The sequence below is a fragment of the Egretta garzetta genome, unplaced genomic scaffold, assembly GCF_000687185.1.
Source record: "Egretta garzetta isolate BGI_Z169 unplaced genomic scaffold, ASM68718v1 scaffold68, whole genome shotgun sequence".
In the NCBI taxonomy this organism is placed as follows: domain Eukaryota; kingdom Metazoa; phylum Chordata; class Aves; order Pelecaniformes; family Ardeidae; genus Egretta; species Egretta garzetta.
The window spans coordinates 4,676,679-4,700,212 of NW_009260774.1; the positions used below are offsets into that span (position 1 = coordinate 4,676,679).

The following is a 23,534-nucleotide window of genomic DNA, read 5'->3' on the forward strand; positions in this document are numbered from 1 at the left end:
CCCAGCTACAGTTCCCTTTTACCTTTTCAGTACTGGCTTCCATTACAAGTACAAGCGGTGGGCTCAAAATAAAGTCAATTAAATTCTGTGCAGCATCATTAGGCTGCAATACACAATGAGATGAACAGGTTTGCTAAAAATCAGTCCTTTATTTTCTATGCTATTAGAATGTATTTTCTTACAGAAGTCTTTTAATGGTCCCATGTTCTAATGAGACCGCCATTTTAAATTAAAATTTCCATCACTCCTAAACAGTTGCGACTTATGAAAAAGACCTGAAAACACTTGGGTTATTATTCACTCCAGCTGTGCTAAATGATTAGATGCTTCTGCTGGAGTGTTGAGCAGTTGAAGTTATACTCTGCAAACTGAGCCACTTCCTTAGCCCATTAGATAGATGCGGAGTATCAGGATCTATAAACGCATTCTATCAAATATTTAGTTTGCATTGTAATTAAAAGTTGCTTTTTTTATTTTTTTTTTGGTGATTGTTCTAAAAGGACGGACTCTGCAGCAAGGACTGTAGGAAGCCTTGCCTGCTGTAACTTTGCTGACCCATTCCCGCATGGGTAGGTAGAAGGAGCGCTGAACAGGGGCCATGTTTCCTGAAATTGGGTAATGAAGGCTGACAAAAGCTGTTTCTATTAGGATAACAGCATACCTTAGAAGTTCTGCTGACATGTCTGCACTGCAGAGATCTGCTGGCATAGCTATGGCCTCAGTTAGATAAGCAAAACCGAATAAAGAGAACAGGGGAAGGAAAGGACAGTTGATGAGAGGAAGGGGGAGTTAAAAGAAAGGGTTTTGCTGCATAGCAAGGGAATTATGAAGGTGTAGGAGGAGATTTTTCAAAGGCGTGAATGATAGCTAAGTGCCTGAATTTCATTTTCTGCTTCTGAAAATCTCTTATTGATATTACGCAGAGACTGAGGTAAGATAGAGGGGAAGAATAGAGAACAGGAGAGAGAATGTCTGGAGGAGGGATCTAAAGAGATAGGCTGAAGGTGGTTAATGAAGCAGAGAAATGTGATTCTTGGGGTAGCATGAGTCACACACCGGGATGAGGGAAAGGGGAGCGAAATGACAGCCGTGAGCAAAGGGAAGAGGCGAGGCTAAAAACACCAGATAAGCAGAAGAAGAACCTTAGCCTTTAAAAAAAGGTGCAAGTAGTTTATTTAAAAAGAAACAGACGTTAATGCAGGTTGTGCTGGGGTATCGGGTGATGACAGGGAGAGTGTCTGCCTGACCTCTGCATGTAGATGCTGCTGCAGTGCACCCCAGGGTGCTGGGTCTGATCATCCAAACTGAAGGCCTGCTACAACATGTCACGGCTTCCACTGAGGCTACACACGTAGATGTCAGGTGTAAATGCAGCCCTGTATGCTGTTTAGGCTAGTATGTATATGTCAACATAATTCACAACCTGTATTGTATTATTGACCAGATTCTCATTTCACAGCAGGTATCACTTGCCCGTTTTGTCACAGGATGGCTTCTCACAAGAAGTGTGAGTAGGCTTCAACAGAAAGAAGGACACTTTACCTACTGTACCACCTTTGCCTGTCAAAAAGATTTAAATAGACAAATAAATGTACCTAACAGTCATGTTTCTAGCCACTGCTCTAAATTCTAAGCAATAGTTGTCTTTGGTAAGCAGAATATAGATACTGAAGACCCCAGTATCCATAGGAGAGCTACTAAAATGATCCGAGGGCTGGAGCACCTCTCCTATGAGGACAGGCTGAGGGAGTTGGGCTTGTTCAGCCTGGAGAAGAGAAGGCTGCGGGGAGACCTGATTGCGGCCTTTCAGTACCTAAAGGGGGCCTATAGGAAAGATGGGGAAAATCTTTTTAGTAGGGCCAGCTGTGTCAGGACAAGGGGTAATGGTTTTAAACTAAAACATGGTAGGTTTAGACTGGATATAAGGAAGAAATTCTTTACAATGAGGGTGGTAAAACACTGGAACGGGTTGCCCAGAGAGGTAGTGGAGGCCCCATCCCTGAAAACATTCAAGGCCAGGTTGGACGGGGCTCTGAGCAACCTGATCTGGTTAAAGGGGTCCCTGCTCACTGCAGGGGTTTGGACTAGATGGCCTCTAAAGGTCCCTTCCAACCCAAAACATTCTATGTTTCTATGATCTCCTGCTGTCTCACGACTGGTTTGTAAGAAGGCAAAATGTGTGGTGTTCTCTTCAGGTACAGACTAGATTCAGAAACTACTGCTGCTAATACTAAACTGAGCTGGGAAGTGACTGTGCTGTAGATCTAAAAGTTCTTGAGTCAAGCATTGCAAATAACCCAGCAGAACAGGCAATGACCATAGAGATTCTTGTTACGCTGGATGAAAAAGTAGCAAAATAAAGGCCTTAGGGGGATCTTTTGAGAGTTTGAGATGATAACTTCAGCGTTGTGGCACAGCCGTAGGTAAGTTCCCTCTGAAGTGAGCTCTGACCAGAGGACTTAATGCCGTAGGGCAGTTCTTGTCAGCTGCGGTGTCTCACAGCCTAGGTCCCTGTTTTGAATCCAGGGCCACTCTGTCAGCAGAAAAAGCGACTGTGTTGAGCTACGTCCCATGCCACGGGCAACAGGCATTCCTTGAAATGTTAGGCCACCACAGCTCGGTTGGTGAAGTTGCGCTAAGGGGCTACATCACGTCCCTGAGTTTTGTTCCTTAATCTGTCCCCTGCTAATGATAAACTCATGGGACTGGAATGTGGGATAAAGAAATAGCCACTGAAGCGATCAACGAGCTTTAGTCAGGAATCTGCAAACACCCAGAATAAGAAATGTTTGAGTGAGAGAGGTAAAGAACACTTGTTGAATCCAAACTAACCAAACGAAGTGTCTTTACACAATTTTGACTAAAGTTTCACCTTGTGTGCAGGCAAAGGCATCCCAGTGCTTCAGCCCTCCTGATCCTTTCCTTCTTCTTCTACCGAAGTTAGAGCCTCCAGTTTGTTCCATCAGCAACATCCAGTGTCAGCCAGTGGCTGGCTGATACTGCAGTTCTTTGCTCTTTAGCATTTCTTCTACAAGAGTCGACAGTGTTTCAGAGAGATGACACTCTCCCTCTTTGGAGACAGCCAGCTGCCACTATATTTTCTTCTCTCCCAATGGTGTATTTTGGCAGTAGATTTCCTTTGCAGCTGTGACTACAATTTGTATTTGGAGAGTATTGGTTTAGAAAGATAAGGTATTTAACAGAGCTAACAATTATTGTTTTCAAATGGTTGAAAAGGTGATGAAAATTCCAGTCGGTGCTTGTGCTTGTGGATTAAAAACAAATATCACTCGTTGCCATAAATGCTGCTTCTCTCTCCTACTGTGACAACTGATAGTGGTGGAAACGCAGATGCCACATTAGCCCAGGTTTCAATAGGAAGGGACTTTCGGTGGGAACTGACTTATCAACCTGGCTCCAGGTTTGTTAAACTCTTCAAGGAAAGGTGGACTGCATGTGTGTAGGACAGGGAAGCTGCGCTTGTTCCTAACTTCCAAGGAGATGCCTTGGCTTTTTGTTCTTTAGGTGCTCTGTGAACTTAGGACTGTTGGTTTTGTAAAGGGCAAAAGACAAGAAAAAAGAGCTACTTAGTGTGTGTTAAAAGAATCAGTTAACACACTTCCATTTACAGAAAAAGTTTTTGTCTAGGTTTAAACAATTTTAAATTATTCTATTTGGTTTTTGGCAGCAAAAATATTAACAGAATGAAGTTCAAAATTATGTTGTTTCAAGCTTGTGTCTTCTTTTTGCTAGCAATTAGTAATAAACAAACAAGAATTACGGGCTTATAACTAAAGGTTTAGTAGTTGCTGCTTGGTTTAAAATTACCTGGACATGATATTCTTCTTTTCATCTCTCTTTTCTCTTTGCTAATGTATATTCCAGCAAGGCTAAATCCCCTTTTCTTCTCCGAGGGCTTTGTTGAAGTGAAGGCAAAACTTTGACTTTCGTCTCTTCATATTTATGATAATCTTTTTCTTGTCACATTCTTAACATTTTACTGCATCCACTTTCATTCCATTGTGAATGTCCCTTGTGCTCTAAGTCCAATTTTCTGCTTTTACCTCACAGTGCTTAAACTATCCATTCTATTCTGCTCTGTTTTCATCAAGAACCAGCCCTTAGCAACTAGATAACAGACCGATGCTGAAGATTTCTCCTTTTCACACACTATAATACATCTTTTCTCTTCCAAAGAGATTTCTGGAGCTCATCAAATGGCCGTGCTACAGAACAATGCATCCGCGTGCTTTCTCTCAAATATCTTTTCACAGAACTTTGAAATGCTAACTTATTTATTACTGTCTTCTAAAGAGAAAGCAAACAATTTCATCAATCATGTTGAATCCTTTTGTGCTCCCTTTTTATAATGTAAGCATAATCTCTAGAAAGCTCTTGGCTGCAGGTTTTTTAAAGAAAGCCAAGGATTTCTGTATTAATTAGTGCTACATTCATTACAGAGGATCGAGCTTTTGCAAGCAGTGCTGGCATTGTCATTTGATTCCAGTCCTGTGTTTACATGCTTTCATGAAGACCAAATGCCCACACCACAAAGCAGAAACACGTGTACTGAAAGGGTCTTAAAGGTGATGCTAGCCTCCCTACCTCCTGCTTCTGTTTTGGCTCAGTATCCTCATCCTTTTCCAGAGCAAGACACTTTGATTTACAGATTGCAGAGGGCAAAAAAGGGCTACCAGAGGCTGGAAATGAAGTTAAAATTATCATTTCTCTGTCCTGACCACTTCCTCCTCTTGAGCACATAGAGCAGCAGAGGGCACGAACCTCTGCCATATGTCATCCTACTTGTTGGCCAAGTTTACCAGCCAGGCACATGACCTTGGAGGATGGGTCTCGTTAATGCTGAAGCTCCCCAGCTGCAAGTCTGCTATGCCACACAGTGCTCCGCAGGCCACAGATCATGTAAGAGTAAAAATGATACTGCTTTCAGCTTAAAGTTTGATAAAGAAGCCTAGTTGTACACCAGCCATGGTGACCTAAAAATGTGGGAACTGAATGCATAACTAATTGTCTTCATTCTGTGCTCTGTGACAACAGATATTCTTACTTTCCTATGCACATAGGATCAGGAAGTTTTTTGGTTTAATTTTTAAATGGATCATGGTTATAGGTTAGGGTTTGTGACCAATAAATTGTTATAATGCCATAGCTCTACATAGAGCTTCACAATAAGCAAAATAGGGGAGGAAAAAGAAAACTGAACAAACAAAAAAAAGCATTACCACATTGAAGCATTCAATTAGACAATGTGATCATCAAAGAAAGTAAGATCTGAAAACAGAGCAGATTCCTTTAAATGATATCCATATGATGTCTATACAGAGTAGAACTCTTAGGTTCTCTCGTGTTCATTTGCTCACTTAAAACTGTTGTTTTTCTGCATGAATGTTAATTGTATAGCACTTAGTGTACATGCAGCCCTTCTTCTGATGTCCCGGTTGGGCAATTAGCTCAAGCAGCTAAAGCTAGAGGAAAACTTAGGGTATGTGACAATGTGCTCCAAGGTGTTCAGCTGCGAGAGATCTAACTGCAGTAGCAGTACCTGCTGCACGGGGTTAAAAACCAACGTTCCTGTAACCATCCTGTAACCAATGAGGTGTTCTAAGTTTAATTACCAGTAGGTTAAGTAAAATTTGCTCAAGTTTCCATCCACAAACTTGAAAAACTGAATTATCCTACTTACAGGCTTTTGATGAACAGCACTTTCCCCCCAACAAGCACCAAGTCAGTGGTTTAAAACAAAGAGCACTGCACTGGGCAGAAGGAAGAAGCGCTCAGAACAAAACTGGGAAAGCCAGCAATAGCAATAAATCAGCCATGCCTATTAAGTAGGATTTCTATCTCCCCAGGTTGTTTTGGCAATAGCACTAACCTTAGTTGCCCTCCTGTGGCAGTAAGTGGCTAATGAGGCAGAATGGTCTATCAATCACTGCCTCAGTCAGAATGCTACTGCAGACTGTTGTCCAAATTTAGGGTAGATCCATCCCTCGGTCTAAAAGGGCACGATGCTCTGGGACTTTACCTGCCATCCTAGATGAAGCACTCAGGAGAACTGTTTTCGGAATTCAGCCCAGGCATCTCAGTTGGCCTCAGTCCACCAAGTTTCTTGCAAAGCTGTGCTGAACTTCCAGATGGAAGTGGGGAATATTCATGACCCAGAAGGGTCATACCGTCAGACAGAGACACCAGGCTGCTTTTGTCATCCTATTTAAACAAGCAGAGCAAATTCAGGTTGTGGATTTGATTAGAGGATCCCTGATGCTGTGCATATAAATACCCCTACTCTCTACAACCTTGGGCTGTGTCATAGCTTTAGACCAAGCTTCCCATATAATATCCAGAAGATGTGAGTACCTCGGAATGGGTTGCTCAGCAGCTAGCATGCTGAGTGAGAAGCTGCCTGATCAGCAGGGTGTGCTAAAACCAGGAGTGACTCATAAATCCTGCTCCTCCTCTGAACTGTCTCCAGCACCTTCTTCAAGGTGATGTCTGTGTCCCCTCCTGAAGGCAGGCATGCAAGTCCTTTTTTTCAAAAGCTGAACAGCAATGACTCTTCCCTTTCCGAGAAGCACAAATGACTGGGGGCAGCAACATTGTTGTATGCAAAACTCAGTGATGGGAGAACTCACTCAACGAAGGTAACCTTAGGCTAAGGTCTGTCATCTATCCAAAGGAATTCAAAGCTATGTCAAGTGAGCTTTCTCTGGTCTAGAGAAGAGATGGGAATGTGGCCACATCAAGCCTTTCCGTGTGCAAAAAAAACCTGAAAGTTTGAAATTTATGAAAATTCCTAAATTACCATTCAGTCCTTAACTTTAGATAAACAAAAAAAAATGCAAGTAGTTTTCTTTTTTCCTTTTGATTTGTTACTTCTTCACCTTTATTCTGAAGTTGTTTTCCCTAATACTGCTCATGCGTGAGCTGGATACAACAGTCATGAGTGGGATCCTTGCTAAATTGTTCATCTACAGAACTGCAGAACAAGAAATTGTTGTACTAAAGGCAGAAATTAGTGCTTATACTAATAGTTCATAAACTGCCTCAGTTTACAGTTACCAGTTGTTAAAATAATTTCAGATATATATATATATATGGGCATCTTTTAAAAAGATGGCTTTCCAAAACACTGTAGGGAATGCGTGATTATTAATCTCAAATTAGGACCCTTTATTTTCTTTTCAGTAGAAAAATGTTACAAGTTAAGAATTAATTGTCATGTAATTGATTGATAATTTTCCCTCCTGCTGTGTGCGGAAAGCTCTTGGATGATGGTATATCATTCTCAACAGCAGGAAAAAGTATCAGTCATCATGGGACAATTAGTTCCAATTTCCACTATTTTTCTTCCATGTGCCGATAAGATTGCCTTCAAAGTGTAAGTACAGTAATTACCAGCACCTTCTTCAAGGTGATGTCTGTGTCCCCTCCTGAAGGCGGGCATGCAAGTCCTTTTTTTCAAAAGCTGAACAGCAATGACTCTTCCCTTTCCGAGAAGCACAAATGACTGGGGGCAGCAACATTGTTGTATGCAAAACTCAGTGATGGGAGAACTCACTCAACGAAGGTAACCTTAGGCTAAGGTCTGTCATCTATCCAAAGGAATTCAAAGCTATGTCAAGTGAGCTTTCTCTGGTCTAGAGAAGAGATGGGAATGTGGCCACATCAAGCCTTTCCGTGTGCAAAAAAAACCTGAAAGTTTGAAATTTATGAAAATTCCTAAATTACCATTCAGTCCTTAACTTTAGATAAACAAAAAAAATGCAAGTAGTTTTCTTTTTTCCTTTTGATTTGTTACTTCTTCACCTTTATTCTGAAGTTGTTTTCCCTAATACTGCTCATGCGTGAGCTGGATACAACAGTCATGAGTGGGATCCTTGCTAAATTGTTCATCTACAGAACTGCAGAACAAGAAATTGTTGTACTAAAGGCAGAAATTAGTGCTTATACTAATAGTTCATAAACTGCCTCAGTTTACAGTTACCAGTTGTTAAAATAATTTCAGATATATATATATATATGGGCATCTTTTAAAAAGATGGCTTTCCAAAACACTGTAGGGAATGCGTGATTATTAATCTCAAATTAGGACCCTTTATTTTCTTTTCAGTAGAAAAATGTTACAAGTTAGGAATTAATTGTCATGTAATTGATTGATAATTTTCCCTCCTGCTGTGTGCGGAAAGCTCTTGGATGATGATATATCATTCTCAACAGCAGGAAAAAGTATCAGTCATCATGGGACAATTAGTTCCAATTTCCACTATTTTTCTTCCATGTGCCGATAAGATTGCCTTCAAAGTGTAAGTACAGTAATTAACCATAAATATAAAATAACCTTTTTTTTTTTTTCATTTTTATTTTTAACTTAAAAATCAAATCTAAATGCAGATGCTTCCTGAGCCCCCATGCTTTTCTTTCCTGGACTGGTGACATTCATGAAACTGTAATTTTCACATAGTTGCAATTAACAGAACCTGTCACAGTCAATCAGTTTACGTTCATGGTTTTGCAGCGTTTTTCCTGATTTCAGTGCTGATATGATATGGCTGAAGAAAACCCCAAAAAATCTTTTTATCAACATCACAATTTATAAAAATTGTGTATTTCCCCACAAACCCACTATCTGTTTATAAGAAAATTCTTGGACTTAAACTATCATTGTTTGCTTTATTGACAGTGAAATCACAATACTTGTGGCCTTGTGACTTGCTAGTCACCTTACAGCAAGCATGGAGCACATTATTAATGCACACATGGGAGGAATATACCTATCATGTATATATACAAGGAGATATATTTGTGTACACACAGGTACTTTACATGTATCTGACTGATATCTGTGTGATGAACTACTGAGATTTTTTTGAAACTAGAATGTATCTGCCTGAAAAGTCTGAATCTTTATTGCCCAGAATTTGCAAAGCTTGATCTACAAAATTCACTCACGTGAGTATTTTTTCCCATTAGTACACTTGGGTGACGCATCTTAAAGCTTTAATGCCAAATATCAACTGTTTACATTTTTGTAAATGCCAGCCATGTAATTTTATCGTAGGATCTGAAAAACTATCTATCATCTGAGCTGTTTCCTTCTCCCACCTACCACCAAGTAATGCAGCCCAAATTTCACGTGCTTGACTACAAGGATATAATCCCACGCTTTCAGCTGTAACTGTGTGATCTGCAGCAGGTTCTCAAAGATATAATCAGCTGCTCTTTGAAATTTAGTTTATAACTGCGTTCATGATAGGAATAGGAAGAATACAATCATATTGTGTTCTTCTCGTTTTCTCAGCTTTTTGATACTGCAGATGTAAGAGGGGAAAAAACACTCGATGGTGAAGTTGGAATGTCGTACTCAAAATTCAGCATATATGACTGAATATACGTAGGGAGCAGATCTTTTCCAGAAAGAAGGTGCCATTTTTATATAGTCACTTCAGAGTAGAATCACACTCTGAGGTGCCAATTATTTCACAACCTGAGTCCAAGACTTAACTAATCTGTGAGGTGGCACTGAATTGCACATCTCAGCTCCCCATACTTGGTTACTTAGTGCACGTACCGTCCTGCTTGTTCCTAATTAATTTTACTAACCCCATGGTTACTGAGTGCAGAAATTGGGACACATAGGAGATCTCAACAGAAGGAAAATTCAAAGGGGAAATAGTGAATTTAGAGCTATGATCTACAGGTACCAAAACAAGAATATTAAGAGCATTTCTCCGTATTACTTTACAATTTATGTTGTGTTGTTCCTTATGAATTTTACCACGTCATAGTTAATCTCTATGGCGCTTTACTAGTTCATAGGCTTTATTAGAGCCATTGATTGGACAGGAGCCAAATATGCGAATATAAATTGATTTTATGCAATGTACACAACACGGAATTTATTGATATAAAGGGCTTCATTATTTGTAGGATTACTCTAAAATGATTTCAGAACAGCAAGAATTCTCTGTGGACTGTATTAGAATTTCATGCTTAAATGCAGTTGAACACTAATTTTTATATGAATTCTTTTGTCTTACACTGCTGTTTAAAGGAAGTCTGGAAGTAAATACCAGGGGAGTAGAAATGCAGATTACAGCTTCGGGAAACAAGATGCAAGCATGAAAGATGACAGAATGATCATGTGGGAGGAAATTACCGTAGTTTCTTTCTTTCCCTTATTCCTATTCATAACTAACTATTACCAAGGACCTCAGTCGTTTTGAAGCAGCATTTGCAGTAGAAGAGGAAGACAGAGGGGTTAAATTATATATATTCTGATGCTTTGACAGGTTTGGTAACCTCACTGCTGCTGAAACATGACAACAATGTCAACATCCAGAGAGACAGGGCTGTCTCTAGCCCCATTACCGCTAAACATCAAAAGAAATGCATGACTAAGGAATATTGTATACTTAGGGGGAAATAAGAGTTTCAGAACAAGGGAAACAGGCATTTATATAGCAAATCTATGCAAGGGACTCACCACTCTGGTCTTGCTGCAATGCTCCATGCTCTTGATTTTTATGTTTCTCTATAAGCTGCTGTGACTCCTCTGGCTCCCATGTGCTCTTCTGCATTGCAGGAGTGGAAGTTTGAAGTGCAGGCAAAAAATTATGGCTTTTAGCTGGAAAGAAAATAGCGTTGGCTTTGCTGTTAAATTAACAGCAGTTTTACCAACAGCTTCAGGAGTGAGTCTGAAAAATATCATTTTGCATAGCTTGGTACTGCAAAGTGTACAGTGATTAGCTGTCCATAGATTACATATCAGACTGAGGTTCTTTCTGAAAATGTGAGCCAAAGTTTCTCTCGCACAGACCCTGCAGCATAAGATATTTCAGAGCCCTGTATGTTGGACAGTTCCACCATATTTAATAATGGGTGACCAGGACACTGAAAGAGAAATATGTAGGTTGTGCCATGTACTGAGGAATTTGTCTTTCTCCAATGTTCACAGTGTCCATATCCCTCCCAAAATATTCAGATGGTTTGCTGTCCACTGAGCAGGTAATATTCTGTGACACTATATGGTTAGCTTTGAAATATGCTTAGAGACGAAATCATATGCTGTAATGATTTCGATTAAATAAAATGTGTTTATGACAGAGAACTGTGAACTATTCTATGCTTATTCTACATATATTCTACATTTATTAGATATACAGTGAATTTAAAAAGTGAAATAGGTTAAGAAGAGTAAACAAAGATTTGGGTATTATTTGCATATAACTCATACTCAGATAATAGGTTTTCAGTGTGAATATTAGACTGGAAATCTTACAATATTTGATTTTCTTACGACTTTTCAGCTGCTTATTATTGTTGCTTTGTCTGGCTATTAGAGAAGGACCCAGCTGAAATTCATATCTGTGTACACAAAACTTGTGGATAGCTACACTGCCAGCAGCAGTTGAAATAGGAACTAAATGGGTATCTCAGGAGAGAAGCAAAACATGTTTTAAACTACAAAAAAAAAAAAAAAAAAAAAAAAAAAAGATTTTTTTGGATTTGGCCACCAAGTTACTTTGTTTCAGCTGTTTTTCTAAACATATTTGTTCCTATTTTAAGCAAATTCTGGAGACACATACTGAGCTGGTGTCTAATAACAGGAAGATTCGTTGCCTGGTCCAGGACTGTGCTGTAGATAACTCAGTCTAACTAGCTGTTGGCACCCAAAACTAACAGTTTAGACTAACTTTCAAAAAATATTTCTGCCGAGCTCTCCTCTCTGCTATCTTGGAGTTGCAGCACTTCTGCTTGACTTGGTATGTGGCTCCTTTCCTACCCCCACACTTCCTTAAACTGGGGTTCAGACATGCCCCTCTCCCTGTATGTGGGGTCGTCATCCCTACTGGTTCACCAGCTCTTGGTCCTCTTCCTATTTGCAACCCCATGCTCCTCCATCCTGCTCCAGGACCAGTGATACTCCTGTGGCAGGGCACGCTGGCATAGTGATTTCTAAAACTGAGTGATAAAGTAGCCATGGGCTTTTGGGGAGAGATTTAGGTGCTTTATCCTGTTTGTTCAGTCAGGCCAATGAAACTATGGATGTGGTATTAGTAGCAAGCATTGGAAAACAGTTTTAAAGAGTTAATGTGTACAGCTGGGATCTAGAAAGCATCAGCCGATCTGATGTTTCGCATACGGCAGCAGGAGAAATGTCTCTTCTCTGCTAAAAGAGGCACAGGGGTGAGTCTGTGGGATTTTTCTTGGATATTTCTTGTGCATCAGTAGCAGCACAGACAGGACACTTGAATTCCCCCACCAAGGTTCTTCAGCAGAACTTTTTTCCCCATGAAATGTTGGGCCTTTCATGTGCCTTCTCTGAAGGAGGACTAAATCTGGATTGCATTGTAAGCCTTTGTGGTAGTGGTGAAAAGGCTGTTTTGATATGACATCTTTACCGTGACCTTCCTTTCTTCTGAAAATGTAGTTACAGACCCATCTTTATAAAAAGCCAAGAAAGTCTCTTTTCTGAGCTTGTCTTTTAAAATAAATGTCCATTAGTGAAGCTAGAAAGATAGTGTATTTCATTAATAGGAAGATGAATGAGTGAAAAATTTATTATTAACATCCCAGAATACTTAAATCTAAGAAGAGATCGTTTATTGTATCTTTAGGCATTCTGGTAATGTTCCCATCTTCTTAATGATGAATTAATTCCATTTAAAACAGTCTAATGGAATAGGGTAAATTTTCAGTGTGGTGTGAAACCATTCTGTGGTAACACTGCATGCGTACCCTGGGCACGCCAGCACTGCAAGTTCATTGCTTCTTTCTCTTCCAGTGCACAGGAGCTGTACACAAAAATGACAGAGGAACACAACTGATGTTAGCATGTGATTTTTTTTCTGCCTCGGATAACTTTTGTGATTACATTCCAAGCTGGATGTAACTGCTGAGGTGAACATGTTTGGGATGCTGAAGAGAAGCTGTCCACAAACACCATTTAATGATATAGATCCCAATTTACTATTTTGCATGCTTATTGAAGTACAGTGACCAGCTCTACTACAGTTACAGCATTAAACATTCAATGGTGAATGGTGACAATTACTTCTGAAAATGTATACAGTTGCTAATAGTAACGCTATGCTTGTATGGTTTTAATAATTTCCTTTATTTTAACTTATAGAGTGGCAGAAATATTTGTGAGGCAGCAAGGTAAAAGGAAACTTTCCAGGAAATTTCTCATTGGGAGGGAATGATTTGGTCAGCATGGGATGTCTGACCTATTTGCTGCCTCACTCCACCCAGTTTGTATTCAGCTGATAAAAGGAGGAATGAGCAAAATAAAATTGTCTGAAATCCACCATGCAGAAGCAATGTCACCAATTTTATTTTGATGGGATTAAGTAGTCACTAAGTCCTTCAGCAGCTGCTATGGTGTACCTGCTGTAATTTAACCACATAGAAACCAGACAAATTGGTTTTTTCCTTTTTTTTTTTTTTTTTTTGGCTTTTTTTTTTTTTTTTTTTTTTTTTTTTTTTGTAATTCTATCGTAAATCTCCCCATGATTTGCCAGAGGATGATACACTACTCTGGGTTTTGCTCTTATTCCAAATCCTGAAAATCCCCTTTTCATGGGAACCGCTGTGAACATCCCACATCCCTCTCATTAATTTTTTCACTCTTCAGTTTATTTTTCAAAAACAATTTAAAACAAGGAAAAATTTCCCATGCGATTAGTTCCCCCACACCTTACTTTGGATATGCCTGAATGTTTGCAAAGACAGGCTGTTGCCCCTGGAACACATTCTTTCAGCTTTCGGATTGCCAGAGGCTACTCCATGTTCCGTAATCAGTCATGTCTGAAGTCTTACTCCTCTTCTGTACTCTGCTCTTAAGAGTAGTTGCTACTTTACTACTCTCCTACGAGGTGCATTCCAACAGGACTCTCACCATCAGGATCCATACCAGCACAGTAAGGCAGTCAGCCAATACTTTGTAACCCCATAAGGAAACCTCTTGCTTCTCGTGAGTCTCCAGAGTGCATTTGAATATTACTCAGATGCTTCCTTTTCAGAGAAAACAAGGTAGAAATTAGGTAGAGGTTGGAGCTGATATTAATTTTTGTCAGAATTTTTCTTGCGTAGGGAACAGTTAGGTTCCTCAAGGGTTCAAATCATCAGCTCTGATTATGATCATCTACTTCTGTAGAGAGACAGCAAGCAGTACTTTGAAGCATTCTGCATACTTGTTCATTGTTTTGTTTTACATCTGCCTTATAATGATTTTATAGCAGTAGTATGGATTGGCAGTGACGTACCAAAGAATCGGCATGCTCAGGGAATACAGTCTATGCTGTGGTTTATAGAAGCATGTAAATGTTTTTATCGATGGCTGCAAATGTACCCTCATTTATGACTGCATGTTGCACACACAACATGTAATGCTTCATACCTAGCACTATAATCATGATAGTGAACACTGAACTGGAAATCATAATTGAATTCCATGACATTTCATTTTTCAACCTATAAAAAAATGTGGCTTGCAACGGCCATTTCATAAATGGCAGATAATCTGCTAGTATTTTGTAGATCTTTACCTTCAGCGATGCACTGCAGCATTAAAGTAACCCCTTTTTTTGTATAAGGCCAATTTAAATCTAATTATCCGATACTCTGCAGTCTCTAATAATACCACAGTGTTTATACCATTATTGTGGAAAGCTTCAGCATTACAATAATAGAAGCCATCAGGCCTTATCTCTGTAAGGGAGTGGGCATGTGCTCTTTAGAAAATTGTTTACTGCAGAAAGCTTTTTTCTGAAACAAGATTCCTTTTCAGCCCCTTCACACCTATTTAAAACATCAGGACAGTGTCATTGGCGTGTAAAGGTCGAAGGCTCTGTAGCAAGTCTCAAAGCATTTGTGCATGCCTCATTAGATGTAGTGACCTCTAACTGCACTAGGACTCTACCGAGGACTGTTCCTGGAGATCAGAGGAATGCGCTGGTTTGTTATTTTTTCCTTCTTTTAAATAAATGAAAGTGTAACACTTCAAATTTGTTCTCCTAATATCTTTTCAAAATACAGCTCCAAAACGGGAAGCAAATAAATTACATTTGCCTTAATTTTTAATTAGCTGAAAATCATCACTGCAAATTGTGTCTTCCATTACAAAATAAAATAGTCAACTGCCAGGCCTGAAATAATTAAGCAATATATTATAATTAAGCAATTTAATTTTGATTTAATTATGATATATCATACAACTTTTCTTCTGATTTAGCTGACATTCATTGACAAAATGCTATAATATAAAACAGCACTAATGTTTACAGCTGATGGCTCTGCATGTTTTGCTTCATAGTATTTGGCATTCATCAGAGCATATGGAAAAAGTCTTCTAGTCTGGAATAGCTGGCACGTTACTTCACACTACACAAATTATGCACTACATGTTTTTCCCGATTGTTATTTTGGGAGGCACGTGGGGAAATCTTCGCAGACATCGGACTTGAGCCAAAGTTCATGGATATTAACTGGAATCTTTCCACCGACTCCAGTCTGCTTTAGATAGTGAGCTGCTCCCATGTTGTTACAGGCAAATAGATAAGACTGCATGCTTATGAAATATTTATGGAGCTGTATCATATACATATTCTGTGTCAACAACAACATGATTTTATATTAGGCTAGAGACTGTGAGGGCAAAGGCAGAAGCGATGGGCAGGCAGGGAATACTGCTTCCTTTAGTGCTGCATCAATAAAATTGCTGCAAAACATCCACCAAACTGCTTCTTCGGAGCAAGGCCAACCCCCTATTTAGTTAAAATCTTTTTAATCGGATGACAGTAGTGGAGAATGGCTTCTGTTCCAGACTACGCCTGTGTGCAAACCCCTGTTTAATGACAGGAATGATGAGGGGGATTTCAAAAGGTTCATTCTGCCTGCAGTCAGGTCTGCGCCTGCAGGTCCTCATGACTGCGGGCTCATGAAAGTGAAGTTGAAGGACGAAAAGCCAGTCCTCGTCTTGATTTAGCGATTTGAGCACTCTCAGCAACATCCATGAAAACAGTCACGTAAGGCAGGAAGGCTCATGATTCATCCCATTGCATGCAATCAGATGCTCTTATGCTCCTTTAATTTTGATGCGTTATGGGGTTTTTCTTCCTATGGTGATGTTTAAATTTCTCAGCAAAAGGTCAAAGGCCAAATGTCTTTTGAGGCTGAGAGCAATTGTACACTCAGAGCAACAATGAATGTTTGTTATCTCTCAAGCCCTTTCTCCCTCCGACTGCCTGAAGAAAAACAGTGATTATTCAGATCAGTGATATTTAGGATGCGGCAGAAAATCAGAACGATGTGTTCCAAACCAATATAAACATTTCAGCCAACCTTCCTGTGATACTGAAATTGCTTTGTGCATCTCCTCTCACCTTCACCCCACTGGCTCAAAAATCTTTGCTTTGTAATGTACGCTCAAGTAAAGGGTTTTGCAAAATGCCCATTAAACAATGTGAAATTAAGAATATGCTGATATGGGATTATGTTTGTGACAGCCTCTCAGATATTTCAATATGGCTGCATTTAGGTACCCTACAGATGTCGTAGCTTCATGAATACTCCAGTGAGACATCTGAATAATTTAAGAGCATATTGTCAGTAGCAAATGTCACGCAAAATAACTGGAAGGAAAATTGCCTTCAAAAAGTGAAGATAAAAATGGATGAGAATCAATTTCTGTTTAATATACACCTTGCTTAAATAGGAAACAATAGGTTATTTCTGTGACAGGAAATCTTGAACTGTTTTTATTATATCCTTATCACTTCACTTATTTTATATAGAAACTTTGGCAATGATCCACAGCTCTGTAACTCTCATAGAAAAATAATTCTGTAAATACACTGTGAAATTTGCACATAGGGAGCAGTTATTACCCGATTTGCTTATACTTTCAAAATTGAAGAGTAGGACATAAATCTACATGAGAGTTTTACAGGAATTTTGAGGTTTCAAATTCAGCAGTTCAAAATGCCACACTGTTGGAGAAGAAGGCTAAGCAGTAAAATTATTCTGGCTGAAGTTAACCCTGCAAAAGGCTTGTCTACTAAATATTTTATTAAGAACATGAAGCAATATGCTGATGCAGTCATATTTACCCCAGTAAGCATGAGCACCAAGTGATATTCTGCCTATTTAGTCTTTTATTGACGAGAGATCCATTTCAATGATTTAAACATTATCTTTTGGGCTTTTTGTTGTGTTTTTTCTATTCCAACAGCTTACCCAGGGGTTAAAATGGTGAGCGAAAGTCATCATGAGGCCCTGGCAGCACCGCCAGCTACCACAATAGCAGCAGCCCCTCCAAGTAATGTCACCGAGCCAGCCAGTCCCGGAGGAGGGGGAGGAAAAGAAGATGCATTTTCTAAGTTAAAAGAGAAGTTCATGAATGAACTGAACAAAATTCCACGTAAGTAAAACCTGATTGATTAAAAAGCTTCTGTTGGCAGATTAGATTTAACTTGACATTTTCTTCTTTGTCATTTATTTGACAGCATACTGAATGTTTTCTGGTCAAAACTAGAAAAATCAGAAGATAAACCTGCTTTAGTAAGCTCCTCAAAATTAATTGAGTAGAAAAAATAGGGTCGAACTCATATGTAATTTGAGTCTATTCTTGATATGTCAGATTGTCTTGGTAATTTTTACTGATGAATTATTGCTGAATCATCTAAACTGGAATGGCAGAACTTCACAGGGGCCATGGGACCAATAAGCAAAGTATTTCCTAACAGTAACATTTTAGGGTTTCATGTTTATGGCAAATGTGTACAGGCATATTACCTTAAAGCAAAATTTGACCAGAACTCATCAATACTGAGAAAATAAGGAAACGCTGTATCTTTGGGGATTAGAAAATGTAGAAAAAGTGGGAAGATTGCTTTTTAACAAGGAAATAGCTCTAACAGATCAGTAGCGTGAAGATAGCCATGCTTTTCCCACTCGGTAATTCTGTTAGATCAGTTCCTGTTCTTATGCAGAATTCTTTAAAAGTACCAACATATATTTCTGTGAAGTCAATAGGATTAAAGTCATCAGGGTTCTTATGGTCTGGGCTAGAAAGTATTGATTCAAAGTTGAGGCCTCATTTGTTCTCATTTGTTAAAAAAATATAAGCATTAGCTTTTTGCTGTTGTTTATGGTAATACCAGGGTTCTTGAACCTGTTTGGTATGTTTTAGTATGCATGCACTAGTATTAAATATACAACTAATTCAATGTTGTCAGTGTAATTTCATATAATACAGGAAAAATCCTGTTTGTTACTGACAGAAAAAATGCCTAATGATACAAGCAGATAGTTTTGGCGCTATTGTGTATATGTGTTTTAGTAGCAGGCATTAAAGAGGCATTCAGTCTTTTAATAATTTTTACTTCAGAAGAAGAAGTAAATATAAAATATTTTCGGGGAAGTATTTTAACATATGTAAGAGTTTTCATTTTAGAAGGTTATCATTTGTGTAAACAAATTTTGTGTGACTGATAAAGACAGATAACAAATTAGAATATTAATCGATTTTTTATCTCCGAAATGGATCTTGGCAATCTGGCAGATGTGGGTTTTGCAAAATTGATAGCAAACAGCCTTGCTCTGCCACTTGAAATTCTCACTTGCAAGAATAGAGGTGTTACAGTGGTAAGAAGGCCGTATGTCATTAGTTCAGTAATCTGCACAGTCCAGTGCAGACCATACTGAAATGAAATTGCCTGGTGATATCATGGGAAAAACAAAACTACAAGAAGAAAAAATAAGATGAAAAAAGAAAAGACAAGACATTGAGGAAGAAATGGTTGGCATTTGAAACATTTGTCTTTTAATTTTTATCTCGCCATGCTATGTAAATGAGATAGGTGACACTTTTATGTAGATATTCTATTTTTCAACTTTGAGTTTAGTGTAGCAAAGGTGTAGATGGCTTCCAATATGAGGAACTCTATCATTGGTAGGTCTAGAAAAAGGCCTGTAGGTAGAGAAGAACTTTGAATGCGCTGCTGCATACTTTTTTAAGACAACAACGAAAATAAGTGGAAAGTCCAATATGGAGAATCTTTCCGGAATAAAACTTTTTTTTTTCTGTTCATGCAGAAAAAAAAAAAAAAGAACCTACTTATACTATGAAAGTGCTTACTGAGAAAAGTGTACTAGACCACAAGACAACTCATATATTATGAAATACATTATAGTATCTATAAAATATGGTACCTTATGCTGACAGTGAGACCAGAACATATTGCCCCCATTTTAATAGTCTGGACTCTTATCCAAGATTATGCAGTAATTTTGTTGTGGAGTGGAGAAATGAGCCTGTGGTAGTCACAAATCCCATGCCAATTGTCTGCCCTCCTTTTAGAGGCTGCAGACGTGATTGGGTCTTCCCGGCATCTCCATCAAATACTGGGACTGTTTAACATGACATTCTGCTGTGTATATATATATTTTTTTTTTAATTTTGCCGTTTCAGGAAGAAAATTGAATCTTCTTTGTACTACAGAGGGGGAAAGGGCTTGGGTGTGGTTTTTTTGAAATATTTAGATATGAAATAGTACCACTGACATGTTGGAGCATTTTATATCCCAAGTAACTTCAGTTTTCCCCATTTTCCCCAATAACAAATCCTATGTGAAGGGACTACAACTAAAGGTCTGTATGTGTTTCTCATTTATAAACTAACACAAACAGATAACCAAATAAGTTTAAGTAGGCTGTCTCCAAAATATGGGAGGCAGGAGGGGAAAGGAGACCTCATTTCCCTATCGGAAGTTTATAGCATATCCTTACTATTTGTTTCGTTTATGTCAGCAGGGAGTTGTCAGCAAGGTGTTGTTAGCCTATTAAAAAGCTGAGGATTTAATTGTGGTAGAAAAGTTGTCAGACCTTACCTCTTACAGCTGGTTGCAAATTTTTTGAGAATCTCTCCTAAAACAGAGCAGAATGTAAATTTTTTCCAACCAAATTGTTTTTATAGTGCCTTTCTGGGAATTTCTCTCTGTGTGAGAGAGAATAAAGATGGGTGAACAGGCCCCATTGGGACAGGACAGGCACTTGGGTCTAAGAACACTTCCAAGACCAGGTTTGCCTCTGGTAGATTCAGACTGAAGACCTGACCCTGAGTCTTACGCACGGCAGAGGAATGCCACAGCCAGCAAGTTGTCTAATCTTTGCAGATCAGTGACAAGCCTGCTTTCTACTTCATGTACTTTCTCATTTAAAACTTCCAAAGGTCTCGTGTTCATCCCTACGTGGCAGGGAAGGCTTTGAAAGCTCAGTAGTTACTGTAAGAGGATTTTTTTTTCAGTGCTCTGTTGTCTGTGTGCAAGAGAGAAATAATTAAATGTTTTAGTCAAAAATGGATGAATTTAATAGAATGAGAAAACAGAAGTCCCAAGAAGAAGAGAGGGCCCATTCGTATTAGTACATATTGATTTCAAGAGCAGTGATGCAGTATGTAAACCGAGTTAAAATGTTGATAGATGCAGAAATTCTGTTTTTTTCATTGATTTGTGTCTCTTTAACATAGCACACACACCACATTTTGTGGCAGGAGAGCGTAGGCTTCCAAAAGCACACAAATCATTCAGAATGGCAGTGTCCTAACATATATTTCACTCTGGATAAAGCAAGTGGGATCATTTTATTACAATGAGTCATACAATTAAAGTGCAAGAATCCTGTAAGGTTACTGAGGCGTAACGCTGAAGAATTTTTTTCTCCGTTATGTAAATCCCTGCATTTTGGTTGTGAGTGGCTGATTTGCATAATCACAGTACAGTTGTTTTTCCATAACTGCACTGTGTATAAAAGTCACTCTGTCTTAATTGTTTCTTATACTTTCTATGCCAATATATCTTTAATCTGCGGAATTTTTAAGCTGTTTACCAGAAGGAAAAAAGCACCATCTCTGCTTTTACACTTTGCATTTTAAATGTAGTAATTCCAACACCTGAAGAAGGGGGTAAAACCAAGCAGATAAAATGACACTTACACTTCTGAAAACAAAATTGCATTAAAAGACTTCATAAGCTATATTGATTCTTCCCTTCCTCCCTCTCACTGCTCTTCCCTCTGGGCCTTTGTCTACAGGCTAGGAAAATATCTGCCGTACATTTACAGTAAGCAAGTTCCAGCAAGACTATGGGAATGCAAGACAGCAAGAGCTTTTGGGCAGAGGCTTTAAATGTCAAGATATTAATATTAACCATACAAAAATAAAACTGAATATCAATCAGCATTAGTTTACTTAATAAGCATCTTTGTAAAAGCAAAGTGATCTTGATGCGTTTCCTGAGAACGCTTTCCTGTATGAACCTCGTTCTGCCAGTAAGGTAAATAAACCAGCAAAAATCCAATAAAATTCCAGCATACACATGACTGAATAATGATACTCTGTTAATGCTTCTCATATAATCTTGAATAGCTGTAATACTGAATGCATTGAATCCAGGATGCTATCATTACCTCTTTAATAGGAAGTTATTGCATATTTCTAATGCTCTTTTGCTGTCTTACATTGTAATTGGATAAAAAGTTACATTTCCCTACCACCCTATTTCTGAAATGTTTGGCTGGCTTGCAACTCCATTTGGCCTCAGTAGCTGGTACTCAAAACCCCTAAATTTGATTCATCGTGTACAATTGACTGATAATCCCCCAAACCAGGAGCTCAAAACTGTGTGACGATTCAGGCTAAAACCCAATGTTCTGTACAGACTTGTTTCACATTCTGTTCACAGATATTCACAGAAAGGTTAATTTACCTCTCCTTGGCTTAGTGAATAACTGTCAAAACAAAATGGGACTGGAGGCTATAGAGGAAACTGTAATAAAATATGTAAAAATAGCTGTAAGACTGAGGTCTGGGTTAATTCTAAATAATAGCTTAGTAAGCTGAAGTACAGACTTGTAGATATATTTGGGTAAATTAGCAAATAAAATAAGTCTGTGTTTATATGTTTAACCATTTAAGTTAAAGTTTCAGCCTTCAGCAGTCATCCTAGACAGACCTCATCATTTCTTTCTCTCTGCCCGCCTTGATTGACCAGCTGAGGTTGTATGAAGAGTTCTTATTACCCTCTATAAATGGCAGTAAAGTTCATTTCATAATTTTTCATTCTTATTTGGTATCAAGATTAGCAAGGAAGCATTATTGAATTTTGTCTGTTAGTAGAAAATAGAGGATTTTGTGCATGGGGTCTTTCTGAAACTTAATTTTTATGGAGCTGCCAGCTTGGTCATTTGCAGAAAGTAAATTCAGGCTGTTCATTTCACTGCCTCTCCTAGTGGTTCCTGGAGTACAAGTGTCACTGGCAGAGGGAAGAGAGGGCACGTTCTTTTCTACGTTCATAAAAAAAGAAGCAAAATGCTGATAATAGAGTGCTTTCAGATTTCAAAACTGGATTAATAGAGTCGAATACCATAAAATCACAGTAAAGTTCTCAGCAATAGGTATTATTTATATTTCCATGGCACATACCGGTGTTTGTCATTGCCTAAGATCTTCTTAGGTTAGCCAGAAAAATATTGAGTCTTTGCTTCAGAGACCTTCCTGTCTAAATATAAGGCAAGGAATATCTGCCTGCCTGCAGAAAACAAGGACTATGTATACATATGTTCATATATAGAGATAGATGAGATGGAGATGGAGATGGAGATAGAGATAGACATAGACATAGACATAGAGATAGAGATAGAGATGTACACAGGTATATTTGTCAATACAATAAGCAGTAATCTCAGCTTAGGAGCAGTCTGACATTGGCAAACTCTGTTTAGGCATCCTTGCAAAGAGGACTTGTAAGGAGAGATTTAGAGGAGAATGAAGAAAGAAGTTTCTTGACGTACAGGAAAGTCTGAAGAACAGCACTGGAGGAAGCGGGAAGGCATAAATTCAAGTCTTTTTGTTTCCCTTCCTATCATCACATCATTGGCAGTTGCTGATGCCAAGCAAATATATGCAGTTTTACACTGGGAAAGAAACAGGGGAAATCAGAAATAAAGATTTATTTTGGAACACAGACCAAGCACAAGAAAGAGCTATTACAGTACAATAGTAGAGGGGGAAAAAATCATTATTTCTAAATATAGCAATTTAAATGCAAATCTCAGATTACTTTGTTTTCTCCCTGAACCCCTCAGTCCCAGTGTTCAGTGACTGCATGAGAACTCAGAATTATTTTTTTCATTAAATGAAAGTTTTGAGATCACCTGCTGGTGGGGAAAAGCTTGAAAATACTGCCCACACACATCCAGAAGACACAGAAATCGTGAGACAAAGCAAAACAATTCCACACTGTTGTCTTACAAACTCATAATATGAAAATAGCTTCATTATTTTTAGGGGTCCAGCATACTCTGAATGCTTGAAATTAGGAGTCCTGAAAATACAGCTATGAAATCCAAAGTATCCAAATAGATACTGAGGGGTGGAAGAATGGAAGTGAAAAACTCATGAAGCAGAACATGGATGAAAATCCTTGTCTGGAAGGAAGAGCATGTGGTCTGAGATCCTG

At 38.7% G+C, this 23,534-nt stretch overlaps 1 protein-coding gene across 2 annotated transcripts in view; it reads left to right on the forward strand.

Annotated features, from left to right (window-relative positions):
• Positions 1-17,265: 17,265 nt before the first annotated feature.
• SYT1 (synaptotagmin 1) overlaps positions 17,266-23,534 on the forward strand; it is a 134,962-nt gene continuing 128,693 nt past the window's right edge. For both annotated transcript variants that reach the window (XM_035901691.1, XM_009646285.2), the window contains exon 1: positions 17,266-17,437. In XM_035901691.1, coding sequence (XP_035757584.1) covers positions 17,266-17,437 — 172 coding nt within the window. The remainder of the gene's footprint in view (positions 17,438-23,534) is intronic.